At 45.1% G+C, this 22,316-nt stretch overlaps 1 protein-coding gene and 1 long non-coding RNA gene across 2 annotated transcripts in view; one reads left to right on the top strand and one right to left on the bottom strand.

The window, feature by feature from the left end:
• Positions 1–5,143, bottom strand: part of LOC310852943 — a 13,565-nt gene extending 8,422 nt beyond the window's left edge. Inside the window, exon 1 of the long non-coding RNA XR_014568466.1 lies at positions 4,103–5,143. This is a non-coding gene — a long non-coding RNA (uncharacterized lncRNA). The remainder of the gene's footprint in view (positions 1–4,102) is intronic.
• On the top strand, positions 3,336–22,316 carry CISD2 (CDGSH iron sulfur domain 2). The gene is made up of 3 exons (XM_083757005.1): positions 3,336–3,869; positions 20,746–20,960; positions 21,940–22,316. The coding sequence occupies exons 1-3, from the start codon at positions 3,767–3,769 to the stop codon at positions 22,027–22,029; spliced, it is 408 nt and encodes a 135-aa protein (XP_083613131.1). The 5' UTR covers positions 3,336–3,766; the 3' UTR covers positions 22,030–22,316.

Here is a 22,316-nt window from a genome sequence, read left to right as displayed (position 1 = left end):
TGGGTTTCATTTTTAAAAATTCTGCTCTGACCATCCATTCACTTCCGTTTCCTTTCTTCAGCGATCACTTTCATTCAATAAAGGCTGGGATTTCATCACTGGCATCTAATGATGTTTATGTAGTGAATGGGAAAGCAATAAAAAGTCTTCTGCTCTGCTCAGCAGGTTCTGTGCATCTGTCGCTGTGCAGCCCAGATCAAAGGCGGTTTAGCAAGATTTGGTAGCTTCAGAGATACATTTCCAGTGCTTTCAGTCATGGGCAGAATTAAGAAGAGGCAAGAAACAAGGGGAAATGGAAAGCATGGACACAGGATAGCATTGATCTGAAAAGGAGCCTCACTTTTTGTTCCTAAACTGCACCATTTATATCTGTTACACAAACCTGGAGGCTCTTTTCTGCTTGCTCTGTGTATCATTCATTTACTCTGCAATACACTGCTTTTGCCTGAAGAAACTGGAGGCAAAAATCCAAAGACACTGTGAAAAAAATAGATTTATCTTTCGAAATGTATTTGATGTGTTTGGAGCTGCTGATCTTTCTTAAAGGTATTCTGCCCAATATGTTTTGTAAGGTAACAGTCAATGATGAATGGAATGTGTTATCATGTAACAATGGATCTGCTTGAACTACTGGAGGATAGCATTCCAGGTTGAAACTCAAAACACGTTAAGCAGCAATCAGGGCCGGCCCTACCATGAGTTAGATAGTGAGGCAGGTGCCTCAGGTGGCAAATATTGAAGGGCAGCAAATGGGGGAAGCTCTTTGTGTGTGTTTCATTTCAAATTTTTTTCATTTCACTTTTGATTTGTTTACCACCTTTCTATATTGCTGCACAAAAGGTGGTTACAACAACAAAATATACAGCAAAGAACACGCACCTAATAATAATCTGATCCAACACAGAAAGACATAATAAAACATAACTTTAAAATGGAACAACTTTTATCAAATAAAGTAATATTCAATAATCTATTAGAATATATGAAGAAGAAGAAGTGTGCATGCATCTGAAGAAGTGTGCATGCACACGAAAGCTCATACCAAGAACTGACTTAGTTGGTCTTTAAGGTGCTACTGGAAGGAATTTTTTTTGTTTTGACTATTAGAATATAGTACACAATAAAATTAACTCTCAGAACATCAGCAAATAATAATTAAACAGAAATTCACTCTTAACAATTACAATAAATATTAAAAAACTATGATCAATAAAAATAACTGCAAGTCACAATGCATAAAATATCACAATACATACAAAACTATGTGAAGGGATCAAATTGAGAAACAAAGACACACAACTTATAAAACTATTTTTAATAGTTTGCTATGCAACCTGCATTGGAACTGGTGAAGTGGAAAGCAGGTCGTCTAATGTGGAGCCAGAGCCACTAACAGAACTGTGGGAGGAAAATCAGATCCATGACCCATATGTGGGTAATTAAGAAAATAATTGGTTGCATACTTGGGGAGCACCCAACAAAGTTCTAAATAGTCACTGAGTTAAGCAGAGGTATAGCGTGGGAATATAGGTTGTTAGACCCCTTTCCGTATCCCATTTAGTATGTTTACAGCTCTTACCCCTCTTTCTACCCCTACGGCAATGAACATACCACACACCATTAACCAAGTTTAAAATGCTTTACTTATAAAATCCAAGGTCTGATTCATGTGTTATTCCATGCAGCAGCAAGGAGAACACAGGTAGAATACCCTTGGGTACAGAATACAGATATATAGTTTCAAACATCCTACCTGGTTGGTTACATGGAGTGAAGAGGGAGTGAGGAAAGGAAGAGAAGAAGCTTCACTTCCTCCCGCACTGGAGGTGAGGGGGCATGACCTAACTGACTCTATGAACAGAGTTCTTGGGTCATGCACTAACTTTGGCTGCACTATCCCACAAGAATGACACACACAGCCAACAAATTCCCGTTTTGTCTTCCTCCTCTTCCCTGCTGAGTTCTACAAAGGCAAGACTGAAAATGAAGAGGAGGAAGCTGACAGGCAGTGCAGCCGCCACCAAGACTGCTTGTAAGAACAAAGGCAGGCTGGTGTGGGCTGGATGGCTGAAGGCAGAATGAGGTTAAGAACACAAGAAGAGCCTGCTGGATCAGACCAGCGGTCCATGTAGTTCAGCAACCTGTGCACACAGTGCTTGTAAGACACCAGCAAGCAGGATCTGAATACAAGAGCACTCTTTCCTCCTGTGGTTTCTAGCAACTGGTATCTAGCGGCATGTCTGCCTCCAGCTGTAGGAGGTAGAGCATAGCTGATATAATAATAATAATAATAATAATAATAATAATAATAATAATAATAATTTATTATTTATACCCCGCCCATCTGGCTGAGTTTCCCCAGCCACTCTGGGCGGCTTCCAATCAAGTGTTAAAAACAACACAGCATTAAATATTAAAAACTTCCCTAAACAGGGCTGCCTTCAGATGTCTTTTAAAGAGAAGATAGCTGCTTATTTCCTTCACATCTGAAGAGAGGGCGTTCCACAGGGCGGGCGCCACTACTGAGAAGGCCCTCTGTCTGGTTCCCTGTAACCTCACTTCTGGCAATGAGGGAACTGCCAGAAGGCCCTTAGTGCTGGATCTCAGTGAGGGGCTGAACGATGGGGGGTGGAGACGCTTCTTCAGCAATACAATACAGCAATATATCATCATCATCATCACATACCACCTTTGCCTTCCAAGAATCTCAAGCTCGCCTCTTCCCCAGTTCATCCACACAACCCTGTGAAGTAGGCTAGTTGGAGAGATTCTGACTTGCCCAAGGTCATCCTTGTGACCTTCGGAGTGGCTGAGTGGGGTTTCAAACCCTGCCCTCCCAGGCCCTAGTCCAACATTTTGCCCCCCATGGACCAGCTTCCACGGATTGTCACACTGGCAACACCATTTATTTTCCCCCTTCCAACTCCATTTCGCTATGATTCTGTTTAAACGGGGGCTAAAATTATTTGAAATGCGGGCATAGCCAGGATTTTTGTTGAGGGGGGGACAGGCCTTTTGTTACGGGGGGGGAAGCGAACCTCAATTTGCTATGTGTTTTTATTGATTTGGGGGGGGGCAGCTGCCCCTCCCTGCCCTCCTTGGCTACGCCCATGTGCCGTGGGAAGGGTCGCCTGGTGTTGGAAATCTACAACTTGTATTCCCAGGTCGCCGATTTGCAGTTTCGAAGTGCTGGGCACCCGGTGGGAGAGTCTAATCATGCATGCACCAGCAACGTCGGACAAGGGCGTCCCTAACCTCTTCAGATCCAGGCGGGGCTCTCCCTTTCAACCCCCCCCCCCCCTTGCATAACAAATCTTGAATCCCCCTCCCCCTCCGGGATTCAGGGTTTGCATCGTATTGCAAGGCGGTGCCGGAGAGGGAGCCCCGTCTGCTCCGCCCTGGCTTCGCGCGCCAGCCCAGCGCAACGCCCCCTCGAGGGCAGCGAGGCCGCCGGAGAGACCCGGCTCAGGCCAGCCCCCTCCATCTCCTCCTCCTCCACCTCCCCGCTCCCTCTTTTTCCGGTCCGCGCTGGGTTGGTCGCCGGCACGGCCGCGTGCGCGCATGCTCCGTCGCCGGGAAGGGGGCCACTTGCGACGGCAGCAGCCGGAGGAGGAGGAGCAGCAGCAGGAGGGCAAAGTCGAGGCGGGCATGCAAAGTTAACCGCGGGAGCGGCAGGTAGCCCAGCAGCGAGCCCAGCGCAGCCCGCCTCTCCTTCGCTCGCTCGCCCTCGACGGCGCACCGCGCGCCTCCCCAGCCCTGCAGGGCCATGGTGTTGGATAGCTTGGCTCGCATCATTAAAGTGCAGCTGCCCGCCTACCTGAAGCGCCTCCCGCTGCCCGAGAGCGTCGGCGGCTTCCTCAGGCTGACAGGTTCGGGGGGCAGGGTTCTTGGGTAGGATGGGGGGCGGCGGTGGGGTGAGCCGGAGGGTCGGGATCTGCGCCTTCTGCTCGTCGAACTTTCGTGCGAGTCTTTGCGCATCTTCCTGGGAAGCGGGCGGTGGAGGCGTAGGAACGAAACACTCGTGTTGACTTCAACACTTTCCCCTGGAAGGTGGAAAGGGAAAGGCTGGGAACAGAGCCCCGGCAAACGCCCCGGGACTTACTTCTGAGTAGACGCGTTCTGGATCGCGCTGCAAAACTCGTTATTCCTTCCCCCCCTACCCCCGCGCGCTTTGGTTTCAACTTTCTCCCAACTGCAGATCTCAATGCTTCAGAATAACCCTTTCTTTTGAAGCGCAGTCTCTTGCAGGCTTACCTAGGAGTAAGCCCCACCGAGCATAATGGAGCTTACCGTACTTCCGCGTTAAGTTCGGTAGGACTGCGCTGTTAACTGCACGTGCGCGTTTTCCCCCATTCATCCTTCCCCTCTGATCGTCCTGCTTCAAATCCGCCCTAGTCCGCTATAGGCCCTTCAGTTCCCTTTTTTCAAATTGTGCTTTCCAGGACCGGCCCTTTCGTGAGACAAGAGCTAGGCTTGCCCACCCATGCCATGTTGAGATTCTTGCATTGCAGGGGGTTGGACTAGATGACCCTCGGGGTCCCTTCCAGCTCTACGATTCTGTAGTTCTGAGGCCAGGAAAGGCAGCCACCTTAGATGACAGGATCCACAGGGACAGCAGATTCCGATGTTAATCTTCCTTCCCCGCTTGCTCCTGGTGTAGCTCTTCCTTCCCTTGCACCATTTTGGGGTTCACCTCAGGTGCCAAAATGCCTTGGGCTGGCCCTGAGCTAGAGTGATGCTATTTGCCTCAGACAGCAAGTGCTTTTGAGGGAATTGGTGGTTGTGGTGGTGAGGTGTTGCAGGATAGAGGAGTTTGCTGGCTGTTCTCCAATGCAGATGTAGAAGATTCCGCTTCCATTCTGGTGGGCTTTTGTGCATCAAATGGCACTGCCATCTTGCCTTCCCTTCAGGCAGCAAAATGTCTTGGGCTGGTCCTATAGTGCCCGTCCCCCTTTTGCTCTCCTTTAGGACTTCAGAGGCTTTTTGACTTAAGGGGTGGGTTCTTTCACTCTCTGCTGTTTGTATGCATGTTTGAATGATGGTCACGAGGAAAAGAAAACTTCCCAGAAGAGGAGACCTGTCTCTAATTCATGTTAGTTTACTTAATATAGTGATACAGGGTATGCACACACACACACACACACACACACAGAGAGAGAGAGAGAGAGAGAGAGAGAGAGAGAGAAAGAGAGAAAGGTCTGTTTACATAAAAGTTCTGGCCAGTAAATAAGACTGCAATCCTGTGCAAAGTTAGGCGCACCAAAGCCAAATTATTTCGGTGGGCTTAGGCTCACTTAACTCTGTTTAGGACTGTGCAGTACATACGTGTCACATTATATTCTGTATGAAAATGCCCTTATCATGTACATACAATATTGTTTAATTCAAAACAGTAACCCCTTGAAACTCATTATCCTTTTGTGTTCCTAGTCATGGTGGTAAAAAAATCAGTGGGTGTTTTTAAAAAACTTTTTCCAAAATGCGTATCTTAACGCAACAAATCTGAGTAGCTCAAAACAAGAAAGCAGTTATGTATGCATGTAGGAATATTTCTAAATTAATATGCAGTACAGTTGCTTCACGTGATTATTATTTAGAGTATTAGTACCCTGTTCTTCAGCCAAAACAAGACAATCCCTACCTGCAGACTTACAATCTGAAAACAACAACACACAAGGGAAAAGGGACAGGGAGGGAAGAGGAAAATAGAAAAACTCAGGCACCAATTTCTAAACAGTTGTCCTCTTAATGTCCAGGGGCAATAGGTGCTTGATGGAGCTGGGGCTCCAGCAAAGCTGATGAAATGAGCCCTGCTTCCTATCTCTCCTACTGAGGAACTCTAATGGCTGCGCCCCAGATGACAGTTGAGGGCAGAGGAGACCTCATGGAGCTGGCTTGTAACAGCAGAGCCAACACCTTAATGCCTGACAAGTTCATTGTGGCATAAGCTTTATCGGATGAAGTGGCTTATAGTATGCAAGGAGTATTAGTGTGGCAGCACCTGTACTCTGGAACTCCCTGTTTAGTGATATTAGAAGGCAGGCACCTTCACTATACTGTTATGAACACATACTGAAAACTTCTGTTTTGGCAAGCCTAATCCAGACACATGATTTAGTTACATTTGTTTCAAGCAGTTTATTAAGTTTATATGTTTTTAAAAGGATGTTTTAAAAATTATATTTGTTTTTAACATACTTTGTATATTTTACTCATGTTTATCATCGGACTTCTACACCACTTGGATAATTTTTTTTGAGCAAGCGGTTTATAAATTGTCTAGATAAATAAATAACACAATAGTCCATGAAAACCTATGCCACAATAAATTTGCTGGTGTGCCACAGGACTCTTGGTCGTTCTCGCTACAAAAGCTTAACATGACTGCTCCTCTGGAAGAGAATAAAATTATAGTTTTAATCGGCCTGCCTGTAAGGGTCATCACTTAGTGGTAGAGATAACTTAGTAGTAGAGTGTAAGCTTCGTGTGTGAGTTCTCTAGTGAAGGATTTCAGAAAGCAGACTTGGGAAAGGCCTCATCAGCTTTGGAGCACTGCTACCAGCCAGATTGTGGAGCTGGAATATCCAGTTGCAGAGCCAAGAGATCAATGGTTTGTTTAGAATTGTGGAGTTGGAATGGGCCCGTGAGTATCATCTAGTCCATCGCCCTGCAATGCAGGATTCACAGCTAAACAGTGTCTGACAGAAGGCCATCCCAACTCTGTTTAAATACCTCCAACGAGAGAGAGTTCACCACCTTCCGAGGTAGTCTGTTCCCTCTGTTAAAGAGCTCTTGCCGTCAGAAAGTTATTCCTCATGTTTAGTCGGAATTGCCTTTGTTTTAGTTGGAATCCATTGGTTCGGGTCCTACCCTCAGAAGCAGCAGAAACAAGTCTGTTCCATCTTCCACGTGACAGCCCTTCCTTCAAATGTTTGGAGATGGCTATTATATCTCCTCCCCGTCTCCTCTTCTCCAGGCTAAACTTGCCCAGCTTCCTCAACGGTTCCTCCTAAGTCTGGGTTTCCAGACCTTTAATCATCTTAGTCACCCTCCTCTGCACATGGTTCAGTATAGGGCAAGCTTTCAGTGTCATGTGACAGCGCTTTCTCTCTTGTCTCTCACCTTCAGAGGCCTGTGCTTTGAGAAGAGGAGATGGAGTATGCCTCTGAACAGTATAGTATATACACAAAGTATCAAATGTGGTGAATATAATAATAATGCAACAAAATAACACCACCACAAACTGGCTTATAAGTATAAAACCAAATTTACTAGAATAATAAACTAGAATAGAGATAGACTTGTAACCATTCAAACAACAAACATCCGAAGGTGCCATGTGCAAGACAAAGCCTGGAGATACTGTAAACATGGAGTCGATAAATGTACAACTGTATCTTAAGAAGTTACATGCGCAGTAAATGTTATACAGACAGGATAAATGAACCGTTCCACAAGTAGCGTAAGTCCAATCACAGAACAGCAACCCCGTGCCGCCACAATGGCAAGGGTAGCATACTTTCTTTATCCTGAGCAAACTGTTTTGTATGACTGGCTTTTTGGACTGATGAAGCATGTAGCGAAACCTGTAATATATCCGGTGAACAGGTCTCCTTTTGCCTGCTTGCGTTATGCTCACCAGGGTGGTGGCTCTGATTTGCCTTCCCGTGACTGATCCATACATACGGCTTTGTGTTTCCAACTCAAGACCCATTGAAGAACATCTCATCCAGTTCAATCTTTGAAAAACAGCTTTGAAAAACTTTTTCATATTCTCCAGTGTGCTACTCTTGCCGTTATGGTGGCACAGGGTTGCCGTTCTGTGATTGGACTTACGCTACTTTTTGAACGGTTCATTTATCCAGTCTGTATAATGTTTACTGCACATGTAACTTGTTAAGATACAGTTGTGCATTTATCCACTCCATGTTTACAGCATCTCCAGGCTTTGTCTTGCACATGGCACCTTAGTATGTTTGTTGTTTGAATGGTTACAAGTCTATCTCTATTCTAGCTATTATTCTAGTAAATTTGGTTTTATACTTATAAGCCAGTTTGTGGTGGTGTTGTTTTGTTGTATGCCTCTGAACGCCAGTTTCTGGGAGTCAGAAGTGGGGAGAGTGCTATTGCGCTCAGGCCCTTCCTGCAGCCTTCCCACAGACATCTGTTTGGCCACTGTGAGAACAGGATGCTGGACTAGATGGGCCATTGGCCTGATCCGGCAGGTGCTTAGAGCTTGCAACAATTTCAGACAATCACCACAGTGAAAGTTGTTACTGTATTTCTCCCTTTGGAGAGAAGAGCAAATGCCCTCTCTCTGTTGCTACATCTGCTCCTTGTCGCCAGAGAAGCTAATCCCTACATCTGGCTCCCCAAGCCTATTTTACAGATGCAACCACGGAAATGTGAATTTGGCCACCTAAAATTGTGTGATATATATTTTTTAATCCTCTTATTTTGCTCACTAAAACCTCCCCACAAAGTTGGAGCCTTTGTAAGTCAGAGGAATTTTTCTAAGTCAACGTACAGCAGTTTCCCTGTTATCTCCGATGTTTTTACACCTCCCCTCCGGCTATGAACAATCTGCAGGTTGAACTAGCTAATAAATCTAAAGGTTCTGGAAAATAAATAGGCTTCAGGTTGCATGAATAGAGCAGCTGTAAAGGCTGTACATGGCTAATGGGGTTAAAACCAGTTCATCGGGCTGGGCACAACTCGAAGGCTGCGGGGTGGGCGGAAGGCCTTGAGTAAACAGGGAATGTTGTTTTGCATGCCCATCCTGACTTGAGCTACAGAGTCACTCCTGTAATATTATTCGTCAGTTTGGAACGCTTGAGGGACTTTTACATTGCCTCTTCTTCATAAAACACCATGTACTTGTTGTGTGTGGACATTTTGACTGCCCTTTTTTTTTTACTTTTGTCATTTATTATATCTTCTGTTTTCAATATTTTGTTGTAAGCTGTCTGGTATCGTATGAATGAATTCGCATTTTCATTGGAGCATCGTCAGAGCCATCATTTTTTCTGTATTGCCCCATTTGTTCCTCTCTATCTACTGCAACTGCTACTAATTGCAGTCATACCTTGGGTTACAGCCACTCCAGGTTGCGTTTTTTCGACTTATGCACCCGCCAAAACCCGGAAGTACCAGAACGGGTTACTTTCGGGTTTCGGCAGTCAAGCATCCGCAGAAGTGCTGAATCGCAACCCACACGTGTGCAGATGCGCCGCTGCAGGTTGCGAATGCGCATCCTGCACGGATCATGTTCGCAACCTGAGCGTCCACTGTATTGTTATTGCTACTACTACATTTCTACCCCAACTTTCATGGTGTGGTGTACATGGTTTTCCTCTCCATTTTATCCTCATTACAGCCCTTTGAGGTAGGTTAGCTTGAGAGGTTGTGACTGGCCAAAGGTCACCCAGTGAGCTTCATGACCAAATGAGGATTTGAACCCTGGTCTCCCAGGTCCTAGTCCAGCACTCTAGCCACTACAGTGGTACCTCGAGTTACAAACACCTCAGGTTACAAACGCTTCAGGTTACAAACTCCGCTAACCTGGAAGAGTTACCTCAAGTTGAGAACTTTGCCCCAGGATGAGAACAGAAATTGTGTGCCAGCAGCACAGTGGCAGCGGGAGGCCCTATTAGTGAAAGCACGCCTCTAGTTAAGAACAGTTTCAGGTTAAGAACGGACCTCCAGAACGAATTAAGTACGTAACTGGAGGTACCACTGTACACCAGTCTGGCTGTTTCTGACCACCATTCAGTTCTTGGTTGGCCTCCCTGGATATCTGCCGAAGCTCAGCTACAAACAACAGGGCCTGTCCCTGACTGGGATGCCTGGCCTGCTGAAGAGCCAACCAGCTAGAGTGCTTGCAGCTATGGTGCCAGCATAGTGAGGTGACCCTGTTGGCTATGGGAACAGGGATGGTAGCAAAGATAAACTGCAGGTAAATGCTCTTAGATAACAACAACAAGGCAGCCACAGAGAGCTAAGTTAAGCCTCCATCTGCCTCCATCCCATACAGCATGTGTGTGAGAGAGTAAGGAACAGGAAACAAGCCCTGCTTCCTCTTTGGAGAAGAGCGGATGTGACATCACTGAGCCCGCTCTACTAATTTAGAACTCAGCGGTCCTTAACCCCTTCACATACTAACTAGCATTGTTAGGTTTGACTGCAAATCTCCCACAGAGAAGACCCTCTTCCTAGTAGACACTCCCTTCACTTCAGTTTGCAGGAACACATGGGACAGAATCTCATAAGTTTCGGGCAGGTCAGCTCTTTCAGGCAAAGCTTTAAGGCAGGGATGGCCAACTCCCAGAGTTACGATCTACTCACAGAGTTAAAAACTGCAGTGATCTACCCTCTTTTGGGGGGTTCAGATCAAAGCTGTTCAGTGATCTACCACAGACGGCCAGTGATCTATGGGTAGATCACAGTCTACCTGTTCGATATGCCTGCTTTAAGGGATTTAAAGGTCAAGATGAGCACTTTAGATTGGGCCCACATGCAGACTGGCAGCCATTGCAGCTAATGGCATAATATGATCAAAATGCCTAGTCCCGGTTAACTATATTGAGGTGCCTCTAATCACACCTCATAACTCATTATTGCCAGTGCCCCTGTGGTCAGCGTAACTATGTGCTTTGGCTCCAAATTATACCAGTTTCACTCTCTTTTCCAAGAGCAATAGCTCGATAGCTGTCCTTCAATCCTCATCTCAGTAGAGCAAGAAAGTGAATAGTAACTCCATGCTTTGTCCAGAGATGTCCCTGCCTTAAGGATAACATGGTGATATGGAGATTGACTGGAGCAGAAGTACAGTAGTTTGAAAATACAGGACTGCCCTACCATGACCATAGCTTGATTTAGAGATGATGTGAGCTGCAGGAAAAGCAATTTCCAAGGCGGTACCCACATGAGTCACTTGCAGCAGAATCCATCAAAGAGTCTTGTGGCACTTTTAAAGAACAACACGTTTATCATGGCATAAGCTTTTGTGGCCAGCGATCCAACTGGATGCACTTACAGATAAATGTAAGAGTTCTGTGTGGCTTACATCTCCTTTTAAATATGCCTACTATGTGTGCTGGTCATATTCAAGCAGTATTTCGTTTCTGCATTTATTAGATACGCCATTGGCATACTAATGTTGCACGAGTGTAGTCCTGCATATAGGAAAAGCATGTTTAAACTGGACAGCAGGCACACGGAGCCCTTTCACAGGTGAGTGCTTTTCCCATGGCTCACATCATGTCTCATGAGGCTTACACAGCAAAGTATCAGAGAAATTATGTGGCACAAACTTGGGTTCTCTTTTCATGAGAAACTCAGTTTTAACCATGATCTGGTTCCATAGTACATTTTTTTCTTTTTTTAACCCTTGGAAATTGGTGCTTGGTTTCAACAGAAGGAACTTTTGGACATCCCCAAGAGATAATAATTTCCCCGAAATACTGCTGATACAAAAATGGTGAAGCAGCACTAAGTCAAGAATTTGCCAGTAATTCAGCATTGCATTCCAGTTGAGAGGTCTTCCTTCTTTCAGTTCCTGTTGTTATCCCCAGTAATTCTGCTGTAACATACACTTCAGCCTCATGATGACTGTGCCTTTTAAGGCCGGTATAATTGATTAAACTGGTGGCATTACAGCTAGAGAGTTTATCTGTTCTCTGCAGTGTGTCTGCGACTGGAGTCAGGAAAACTTAGATCTGACTCCCTGTGAAGATGTTGTGCAAAGTTCTGACACTTTGCAGACAAAGCACTAAAACCACAGTCCTTCCACTTTCTTGTCTGTATTTGCCTTAAGTTGCTAATTGACTTGCTAGGCCAGGCAAAAGGTTCATGGTCCAACTTTTCATACCAAGTGGGCTGCAAGAGTACTTTGACAGGGAACACTGCCTTGTCGTGGGAGAGAGAGCCAGGCCAGAGCCAGATAAGCAAGTTAATGGGGTTTGGGAAGGAGGTGGGAGGCTCTGGCCAGGGTCCTAGAGACCTACTTTCTTCCCATAGCTGGAAAAGCTCTAACTAGGCTTTGGGAAAGAAGATAGAGGACTCTAGGGCCCTGTCAGAGCTCTCATGCTTCCTTCCCAAAGCCCAGCACCTCACTAACTAGGCTTTGGGAAGACAAGATAAGGGCTGAAGGGGCCAGTGTGTCAAATGTTGCCAAGGGTCACCAAAAAAGGCCTTGAGGGCCACGTGCGGCCCTCAGGATGCATGTTGGACCACCCTGGCTGAGGCTATAATCCTATATTGCACTTAGTATAGCCTATATGGGACTTACTTTTGACCAAACAGAGAGATGTAGGATTGCACTGCTAATTCAATATTCGGTCTCTGACTCCAGTGCTAGCCAGCCAAGCAAAACTTGGTAATGAAATTATGAAACGGGGATTCACTGGTGATCCCCAAAAACATAGTCAGGTACCTTTGGTAGGGTACCATCATTGCAGTTTCCATAGGCCTATTAAAAGCATGTGGGATATATATGTGTAAGATCCTCTTAATTTTTTTCTTGGCATGACGTCAGCAAGATGAAAGATAACGTTTCATCATTCCCTGGCATCCTATTTTGGGAGGTTGCAAAGTGCACATCACTTTGTAGCAACGTCACCAGGTCCATCGGACTGTTGTAATGAAGGGCTTTGTAAGATAGTACTCGGCACCAGCCTCAGAGTTCAGGCAGTAGCTTTTGAATCTGCACAAAACCTGGACGTGCATATTGGATTGCTTTCTAAGTCTGTCATAGGCACATAATGCTCATTTGCTTCTGTGAACCTAGCCAGAAAGTACTAGTCTGCAACTATACAGTTGCTAGATAATGGTGCCTTTGGTTGCTGTATTCCCTCCATTTCATTAATGTGCTCTTAACTTGGAAGTTTCCACGCTAACCATTGTTCGACAGTCTTCCCACTTAAATGCCTTGTGGCTCAGTTCCGATCTTTCCTTGGAGTCCGTCTTTGTCTGATTGCCTCCGTTATCACGCTGTGCAGGTGTTGTCGACATGAAATTCTGATCACTTAACTAGTTTCCAATTGTCCTGTTTTTTTTTGGGGGGGGGTATATGATGCTGTCCAGGGATGGAAATGGAATGCTGTCATCTGCCCAGTTAATAGCTGTGCTCTAGATGCCAATTTTTTATTTCACTTCAAAAAAGCAGTTTTCAGAGATACCTATTCTTTTACCTTTTCTGCTCAGATTTGCTCTTGTGTTCCAAGGGCCTTCTTATTACCACAAAGCAATCAGGGTGGTTAATGTTTCCAGTGGCCCAAGGTAAAAATCTGAATCCCTTGTTAACCCAGAGCCTGAGCTAACAATGCAGCCTGGCTAGGATCAAAGGGGGTCTCCCTAGTCCAGCCGCCTGCTTTATCTAGCCTCTCTTAGACTATTTAACCAAGGAGGAGAAAATTACATAGGACATGATATGTTCAGGCCAACTAAGTCATTCCCCATTCTGCAGTTTTTAGAATCGAACAGGGCATGTGATTTTATGCAGGTATTGCCCTGCTCAGTGCCTGGCTGGGAGATGCCATAGGAACTCCCCAGGCTAGCAGGACCAGTAGTCAGGGATGATGGGAACTGTAGTCCAAAAACAGCTGGAGAGTCAAGTTTGGGAAACCCTGGTATAGGGACTCTAGTGACAGGTTTGAATCCAGAACACCCCAAGACTACAAACCTGTTCCAGGAAGTGCAGCTCGGCCCAGAACAAAGCACTTATCTCATTCAGTATACCTGAAGGAGCGTCTCCACCTCCATCGTTCTGCCCGGACACTGAGGTCCAGCACCAAGGGCCTTCTGGCGGTTCCCTCGCTACGAGAAGCCAAGTTACAGGGAACCAGGCAGAGGTAGTGGCACCCGCCCCGTGGAATGCCCTCCCACTAGATGTCAAAGAGAAAAATAACTATCAAACTTTTAGAAGACATCTGAAGGCAGCCCTAAACTGAAGGCAGTTTAGGGAAGCTTTTAATGTTTAATAGGTTATTGTATTTTAGTGTTCCGTTGGAAGCCACCCAGAGTGGCAGGGTATAAATAAATTATTATTATTATTATTATTATTATTATTATTATTATTATTATGTACTGGCGTACCTTGGATCCTGAACGCCCTGGAACTCAGACATTTTTACTCCCGAATCCTGCAAACCCAGAAGTGAGAGTTCCAGTTTATGAACGTTCTTTTGGAACCCGAACGTCTGATGGGGATTCCGTGGATTCTGATTGGCCACAGGAGCCTCCTGCAGCCAATCAGAAGCTGCAATTTGGTTTTTAAACTTTTTGGAATATTTTGGATTCCGTTCGACTTCCAAGGTACGGATGTATTACAAGTGGGGTCCACAATGGACTCCCAAAATGTCTGGCATAGTGTTGCTGACCATAAACTGCTACATCTTCTTGTGAGGAAACTCAGGGGTTTTTGTTTTCTCCTTGATACAGGAGTATTGGAAAGGGAATCATTTAAAGCAGAGAAGAGAAAGCTGTGTCGTCTCCCCATCCACCCTCATGTTGTTAGAGTAGAACTGCAATCTTCTTTGGCCCTTTGAAATGCTGGCTGGATCTCTGCAACATCTGGAGGCCATCAGATTCCCCCACACTTGTCATTTTATTTGGGGAGGGGGACTTAGCTGGACTTTTTAAAATTTATTTTTGTTATATTACAAGGCAGAATGCACTGAGTCAAGTCTTTCAATCCAGAGGCCAATAAAAGAGTAGCAAGCGAATAAATCTGTCATTAGGCAAAACTTTTGTGATGATTTATGCTCTCACGCCGCATTTCAAGAGCAAGCTGTATGTTATAAAGTGAAGTTGAAAAAAGTGATCTGTTTGTCTCCATGTGTGACTCTGCTGTTCAGCTATCCAGGATTATTATTTTTTTAAAATACAACACCAAACCCTACCATTTCCTTTCTGCTATATCACATTACCCTTTCTGTTTTTGTCTTTCACTATAAAACAAAGCAAGATCCTTTTGTTTTTTCCTCTCCCATTTTGGTCTAAACGCAGTTTAAAGGGGGATTTGGTTGAAATGTAAAATAAGATGAAATGGGTCAATATGTATCTTTGTACCAGGCAAATACATACTAAGTTTGAGCTTATGCACCCTACAGTGCAGTCCTATGCAGGCTTACTCTGAAGTAAGCCTTGTTTAGTTCAATTGCACCTTTTCAGGTATGTGTGTCCAGGATTGCCACCTGAGCGAATTTGCTCATGTAAAAATTGTCACCCATGTTTTCTTTTATATAGGTATATCGGTGCAAATGCTATACTTCAAAAAAGGTGTATAAACAGGAAACATGGGTGTGAAAGATAAAGTTTCACAGTATGAATAGCCATGCAGAATTAACTGCATTACCATTCTTTAGCTGCTTACTATTTTGCATTCTCAACGCTCAATACATCAGAAGTGCTTCTAATTTCTGTCCACATATGAGATGCTGTGTGCTTTTGCAAGTCCTTCCCATGGCTGAAAGAAAAATTAGGAAAGCATGGACCAGAGCCAGCCCAAGACATTTTGCTGCCTGGAGCAAATGACAAATCTCTCTCCCCGTCTACAAATTCCTAGGTACCGTTTTACAGTCATACCTCGGGTTGAAGTTGCTTCAGGTTGAGCGCTTTCGGCTTGTGCTCTGCAGTGACCCGGAAGTAACAGAACACGTTACTTCTGGGTTTCGCTGCTCGTGCATGCGCAGACGCTCAAAATGACGTCACGCGCATACGCGGAAGCGGCGAATTGTGACCCGTGCAAGCAGGTTGCATTCACTTCAGGATGCGAACGGGGCACCAGAAAGGATTCCGTTCGTATCCAGAGGTACCACTGTACTTCATCACTGGTGACACGACAACGTTCTCCACCACACCAGAGTTGCTCAGGGACTGCAGGGCAAGCTGTGTAGCACACATTACTCAGTTTTCTAGCACTTCACCCCTGCTGCCCTCTCCCCGTAATCTGCCACCTGAGGCGGCTCCCTCATTCTGACAAATGCTAGGGCCGGCTGCCGCGTGCAAAGTTCAGTATGAAAAGCCTGGTGGTTTTCTGGTCCGTGTAGCATCTTCATAGGCTCTTGGGAAGCATGCTTGGTGCAGGTAGCCTGTTCAAAGAAGATAACATTCGGAGGCCCTGGTGCCCTTTGACAGTTGTTTTCTATGGCTTCTCTCCAGTTTGTCAGAAGCGTTGCTTGGTCAGGAAAGCAGCTGTTTGGAACCCCTTGAGCTGGAAGGGGAGTCTTCCTTTCTCTCCTAGGCATGTGAACAATCAATGTAGGGTTTGCAAATTGGGCTGTTCTGCTTCCTGGGAGCAGCTGGATAATCTCTCTCTCTCTCTCTCTCTCTCTCTCTCTCTCTCTCTCTCTCTCTCTCTGTGTGTGTGTGTGTGTGTGTGTTAAAAAGGCAAGGGGCCAGATCCAGTTCACCAGTTTGGTTGAATTAATTGAACTAAATCGTTTTGATTGGGTGTTGCCATTAATTATTAGCATTCTGACTTTTTTGTATTCCATGACGGGCCGTGCAATCCACTATTCTGCTATTTATCGGGGAGGGGGAAGCGGGGATGGGTTTACGGAACCGGGGAGTGGGGTGGGGGCTGTGGCCTTAAAAAGCTTGGGATCTACCAACATGGGGACAACTGAGATTAAATGCTGTATAAATGGCCTGAAGAAATTGGGTATTGGGTAGGTGGAGGCCTGATTGGGTCAAAGCAGGCTTGCCCCCACTCATAGGCAGTGCTTGGTGGCTCATTGTAGCTTTGATTTGCCTGTATTTGAATACGCTTCCATGGGAACCGCAGGTTGTCTCTGTCCTTGTTCAGGTCAGCTTGACTTGCCATTTGGACTGCCTGTTGTTACCTTGCATAGTGCTAAGAGCTTTGCATTTGTGTCTTGCCTTTCTTATTAAAGATTTAGTTAGGTAAGGAATCCCGTTCCACCCACCCAGGAAGTGAATATTTCATACCCTGAAGTAGGCTCCCATCTGCACTATGTATTTAAAGCAGCACAGAGTGCCCTGTGAAAATGGATTTATTGTTAAACCACTCTGGAAAATTGTGGTGCTGGCAGGGGACTGGGGTCTCCTATGAGCTCCCAGCAGCATTAGCAAACTGCAGTTCCACAATTCTTCTGGGGGAAGCCATGACTATAATAATTTATTATTTATACCCCACCCATCTGGCTGAGTTTCCCCAGCCACTCTCGGCGGCTCCCAATCAAGTGTTAAAAACAACACAGCATTAAGTATTAAAAACTTCCCTAAACAGGGCTGCCTGCAGATGTCTTATTTCTTTCAAATCTGAAGGGAGGGCATTCCACAGGGCGGGTGCCACTCCCGAGAAGGCCCTCTGTCTGGTTTAAAGGAGCATGATAGTGCTTTAAATGTATAGTGCAAGAAAATTTGCAGAGCTGAAAATCCTTGGGGAGCTCAATTTGGCAGGATTACACAACCTTTTGCAAATATATCCACCCCGAAGGACGTAACTCGGTGGGCCATAGCTCAGTGACGAGCACATATTTGGATTGGAGAATGCCCCAGGTTAAATTCCCAGCACCTCCAGGTATGCCTGGGATAATTTCCTGTCCTGAAACACTGGAGAATTTGGAGTCAGCGTCAACAATACTGAGTTTGGTCGACCAAAGGTCTGACTTTGCGTAAGGCAGCTTGTTATAAAGAAGTACAATAGTAATATTATTGCTGCCTAGGTAAAAATACGCGTAAGCCCCAATACTTTATCAGCATCTTTTGCCTAAATCCTGCTGAGCCTCTTCCATTTATTTCAGTGACGCTGGGGATTTGTGTCCTGTGTTTTTAATTGTACACTAACTCATTTATATCTGCCTCGATTTAATCCCCTTTTTTGTGCATGGGGACAAGAGTGTGCTCCTGTGAGCTTTATTTTTTTTTAAGTGCCTCTGAATTATTTCACTAATTTGGCTGTATAGTAGTCAGAAGGCAAAGGGCAAGGAAAGCTGGCCATGACATGGTAATTAATCCAAAGCAAACTTTTTAACTACCTCATAATTTCATCTGCTCTTCCCTGTGTTGATGATATGGATATTCCTCATTGTGAGGACAGGCAATACTGTCTAATACGATTTGGTGGGATTGCAATTATTATTATTATTATTATTATTACTCTGCCCATCTGGCTGGGTTTCCCCAGCCACTCTGGGCAGCTCCCAATAGAATATTAAAAACACGATCAAGCATTAAAAACTTCCCTAAACAGGGTTGCTTTCAGATGTTTTCTAAAAGTCATGTAGTTGTTTATTTCCTTGACATCTGATGGGGGGGCATTCCACAGGGCGGGCGCCACTACTGAAAAGGCCTTCTGCCTGGTTCCCTGTAACCTCACCTCTTGCAGTGAGGGAACCGCCAGAAGGCCCTCGGCACTGGACCTCAGTGTCCAGGCTGAACAATGTGGGTGGAGACGCTCCTTCAGGTATACTGGACCGAGGCTGTTTAGGGCTTTAAAGGTCAGCACAACACTTTGAATTGTACTCAGAAACATAAAGACAGAAAGTATAACATATCAACCATCAGTTTTGGGAAGTCAGGCAAAGACAGTCACGTACTGTCACTGCTGGCGGCGTAGAATGTTGCCAGCATTGAAATGAAGGGAGTGAGAACAAGTTGACTAATGTCACACAGAGGTGCCTCCAAATAATTATCTACCCTCACCATGGCCTTATGGCATGCCAGTGTCCTAGCACATGGCATGGAGAGTTGCTATTATAGCTTTCCATAGGCATCTGGCTGACCACTGAGAGAATAGGATGCTGGACTAGATGGGTTGTTTATCTGATGCAGCAGGATCTTCTTACATTCTTAAAGAGTTTGCATGCTACTGCTATTGCTCTTGAGATGCAATTGCTGCTCTTCCCTAGCAACCAGAATGCAGCAATGTCTTACACTCATAGGCGCCGACTCCATGGGGCCTGAGGGGGCCCAAGCCCCCTCAAAAATTTGTTTGGAGGGGGGGCTCCGCCCCCCCAATAATTTAAGAAAATTATTACCGTAAATTTCGCTCTATAACACACAGATTTTTTCTCCTAAAAAGTAAGGGGAAATGTCTGTGCGTGTTATTGAGCGAATGTGTGGTCCCTGGAGCCGGAGCGCAGGGGCAAAAATCAGGCAAAAATAAGATCGGGCGGTCGAGCGGAGGGAAGGCAGAAGCTGCTGCTTTCCTGCATTGTGCCTCAGGGTCTTACTGCCCACCCACTTCTGTTGCTCCGTTTGCTCAAACTCAACAAAGAGCAGGGAATCCCCTGCCCTCCTGGCAAGAAGAGGGTTAAGAAAGGATCGAGTCCTTCCATCTAATTCTTTCCTAGTCACACTGCGTGCAGGCTCCAGCCCACCACCTCCTCCTCTCCATGCTCTAGGGACTCGCAGGCAGCCGAAAAACATGCAGGTGGGAGAGAGAGAGAGAGAGGGCTGGCTTCTGTACCAAAAAAATCACGCACCCACTGTTGCCTGGGGCTGCATTGGTGCAAAAACGTGGTTACAAAGCATGGATCCACAGGATCTTTGCACTGGGTCACCCCAAATTCACCATCAGATAACATAGCATGTCCATGGCTACAGCCTGCACCAAAAAAATCACGCACCCACTGTGGCCTGGGGCCACAATGGTGCAAAAACGTGGTTACAAAGCACGGATCCACATGGATCCTCAGGATTTTTGCATTGGGTCACCCCAAATTCACAATCAGATCACATAGCATGTCCATGGCTACATCTTGCACCAAAAAAATCACGCACCCACTATTGCCTAGGGTCACAGTGGTGCAAAAACGTGGTTACAAAGCATGGATCCACATGGATCCTCAGGATTTTTGCATTGGGCTACTCCAAACTCACTGTCAGATATTAAAAATCTTTATAAAATAGAAAATTAAATACATACAGAATGTTAAATTTTCAGTTTCGAAATATTAGTACTAGTTTAGTACTGTATTTCTATATTACTATAGTACTGTATTAGTTATTTTCAAATACTTAAATATTTTTAGGGTGTAAGACCCAATTAAAGCCCGTTATTTACATACAGTATTACAGTATTTACATACAGTATTAGGCATACTGTATTAACTTTATTAACTATTAAAGCATTAACTTTGAGATATTATTTTTATTTAATGAACCCTCAGCCTTATTCAAAGTAAGCTTAAATTAGCTATTTCACTTATTAATCAAAGTGCTATTACTGTGCGACAGCAATATTTTATGTTTTATTCTTTTAATGATAGTTTAGGATTTATTTAAATATCATTTCAGTCTTTTCAGAGCTATATATTCACTGCTCTGTAATAGTCTATAAGCATAATTGTTACTGTAAATTAAATTAGCTTTTTACGAAAATACCGTGCGTGTTTATGTTTTGTTTCTTTTTTCAAAGCCAAAAAGTGTTTCAGGCTTGTCGAGTTTCCCGGAGTGTGGAGTTATAGAGAGTCGAGTTTTCGGGGTTCTAATGTTGATCATATGACTCTAAAATACTTTTAAAAAACTTTAAAACTCACTAATTTTCATCTAAAATTTAGAAAACTTCCCGGGGCAGGACCCCGGTATGGGCCCCCCCAATATTTTTTATAAGTCGGCGCCCCTGCTTACACTACGTGTTGTGGCTGCCATGGGGTCAAGTCAAAATGCAGAGGCTCTTGGAAGCACTCTATAATAAAGCACTGGATAGCAGTTGATGCTGGAACTTGATGCTGGTGAGACCCTTCTATAACATTAATGTGTGTGGTATGTGCTTAGTTTCAGAATGGCTGCGGTTATTGCCTTTCCTGGGTGTCCTTGCTCTGCTCGGATACCTTGCTATTCGCCCATTCCTCCCCAAGAAGAAGCAGCAGAAGGATAGCTTGATCAATCTCAAGATCCAGAAGGAGAACCCCAAAGTAGTGAACGAAATCAACATTGAGGACCTTTGTCTCACAAAGGCAGTGTATTGCAGGTGCTGGCGCTCAAAAACGGTGAGTCATTTTATTGCTTTGAGATGTGGCTTCAAGGTTACAGTGGTACCTCGCAAGACGAATGCCTCGTAAGACGAAAAACTCGCAAGACGAAAGAGTTTTTCATTTTTTGAGTTGCTTCGCAAGACGAATTTCCCTATGGGCTTGCTTCGCAAGACGAAAACGTCTTGCAAGTTTGATTTTCAATGCATTCCTATGGGAATCCGTGCTTCACAAGACGAAAAATTCGCAAGATGAAAAAACTCGCAGAACGAATTAATTTCGTCTTGCGAGGTACCACTGTACTGTGATTTCCAGTATACCTGAAGCAGTGTCTCCACCCCCATTGTTCTGCCCAGACACTGAGGTCCAGCGCCGAGGGCCTTCTGGCGGTTCCCTCACTGCGAGAAGCCAAGTTACAGGGAACCAGGCAGAGGGCTTCTCGGTAGTGGCGCCCACCCTGTGGAATGCCCTCCTATCAGATGTCAAAAAGATAAACACTGGCAGCTTTTAAACCTCAACCAACCCACCCTGATTTTGCGGGAACCAAATCTCTGCAAAGTGCAGAAGGATCCAGCAGTTCCAGGTTTGTATGAGCTTGAGCTACAAGTGGCTGGAGTAGGCCGCGTTGTGCCCTCCCATCAGCATCAGGCAGTTTGGCCAGAGATGATGGGAGGTGTAGCCTGCAGCAACTGGCTGGCTATACCAATATTAGATTGTTCATAACCAGTGTCAAGGATGGAGCAAGTACAGAGACCATTTTAAGGCATTCATTGTTTCATTTTGGGGTATTGGGCCTAGACTACTGTCCCTCAGCCTGGATCTTTTTCTGTCCCTATACTTAAGCTTGTGGGTTGCCATCCCATTTTATCTATGCCAAATGTACTTTGTTCTAGTTATGAGTGACCCGGGCTCCTGTGGAAAAAGCTTCTCTGAATCATAATTACCACCCTACAATCAGTGCAGATATTCAGTTGCTTTTCTCTTGCCTTCTTTTCAGTTCCCTGTCTGTGATGGCTCCCACAAGAAGCACAATGAGTCGACAGGAGATAATGTGGGCCCATTAATACTCAAGAAGAAAGAAGTCTAGCAAGCCTCCCCAACTAAGCCACGACTGACGGGAAGTCCACTTGATACCCACGTGGTAGTGCTTTCAGTCTAATAGTTACTGTAGACTTGAGCTTTGATATCTCTTTAGGTTACCTTAGTTTTATAGACTGTGATAGACATGTGATGATATTTTTGTATGGTCTCAAAAGCCATGTCCAACTTAATGAAGAATGGTCCCTTTGTACGTGCGTTTTTACTCCCGTAACAAAATGATCGCTCCCAGAGTTTCAATTTAACCAGTAATAAAATGTTAAGGTGATTCGTAAA

This window comes from Podarcis gaigeae, assembly GCF_964106915.1.
Source record: "Podarcis gaigeae genome assembly, chromosome: 9".
Taxonomy (NCBI): Eukaryota; Metazoa; Chordata; class Lepidosauria; order Squamata; family Lacertidae; genus Podarcis; species Podarcis gaigeae.
The sequence above is the reverse complement of the archived record's forward strand: the minus strand, read 5'-3'. Positions and strand labels throughout refer to the sequence as shown.

What these genes read in the sequence shown, in the direction of transcription:
- CISD2 (XM_083757005.1), top strand. Translation starts at nt 3,767, where the DNA reads ATGGTGTTGGATAGCTTGGCTCGCATCATTAAAGTGCAGCTGCCCGCC. An exon ending in CGGCTTCCTCAGGCTGACAG is followed by an intron (nt 3,870 to 20,745) that starts GTTCGGGGGGCA and finishes GTATGTGCTTAG; the next exon opens with TTTCAGAATGGCTGCGGTTA. An exon ending in GGTGCTGGCGCTCAAAAACG is followed by an intron (nt 20,961 to 21,939) that starts GTGAGTCATTTT and finishes CCTTCTTTTCAG; the next exon opens with TTCCCTGTCTGTGATGGCTC.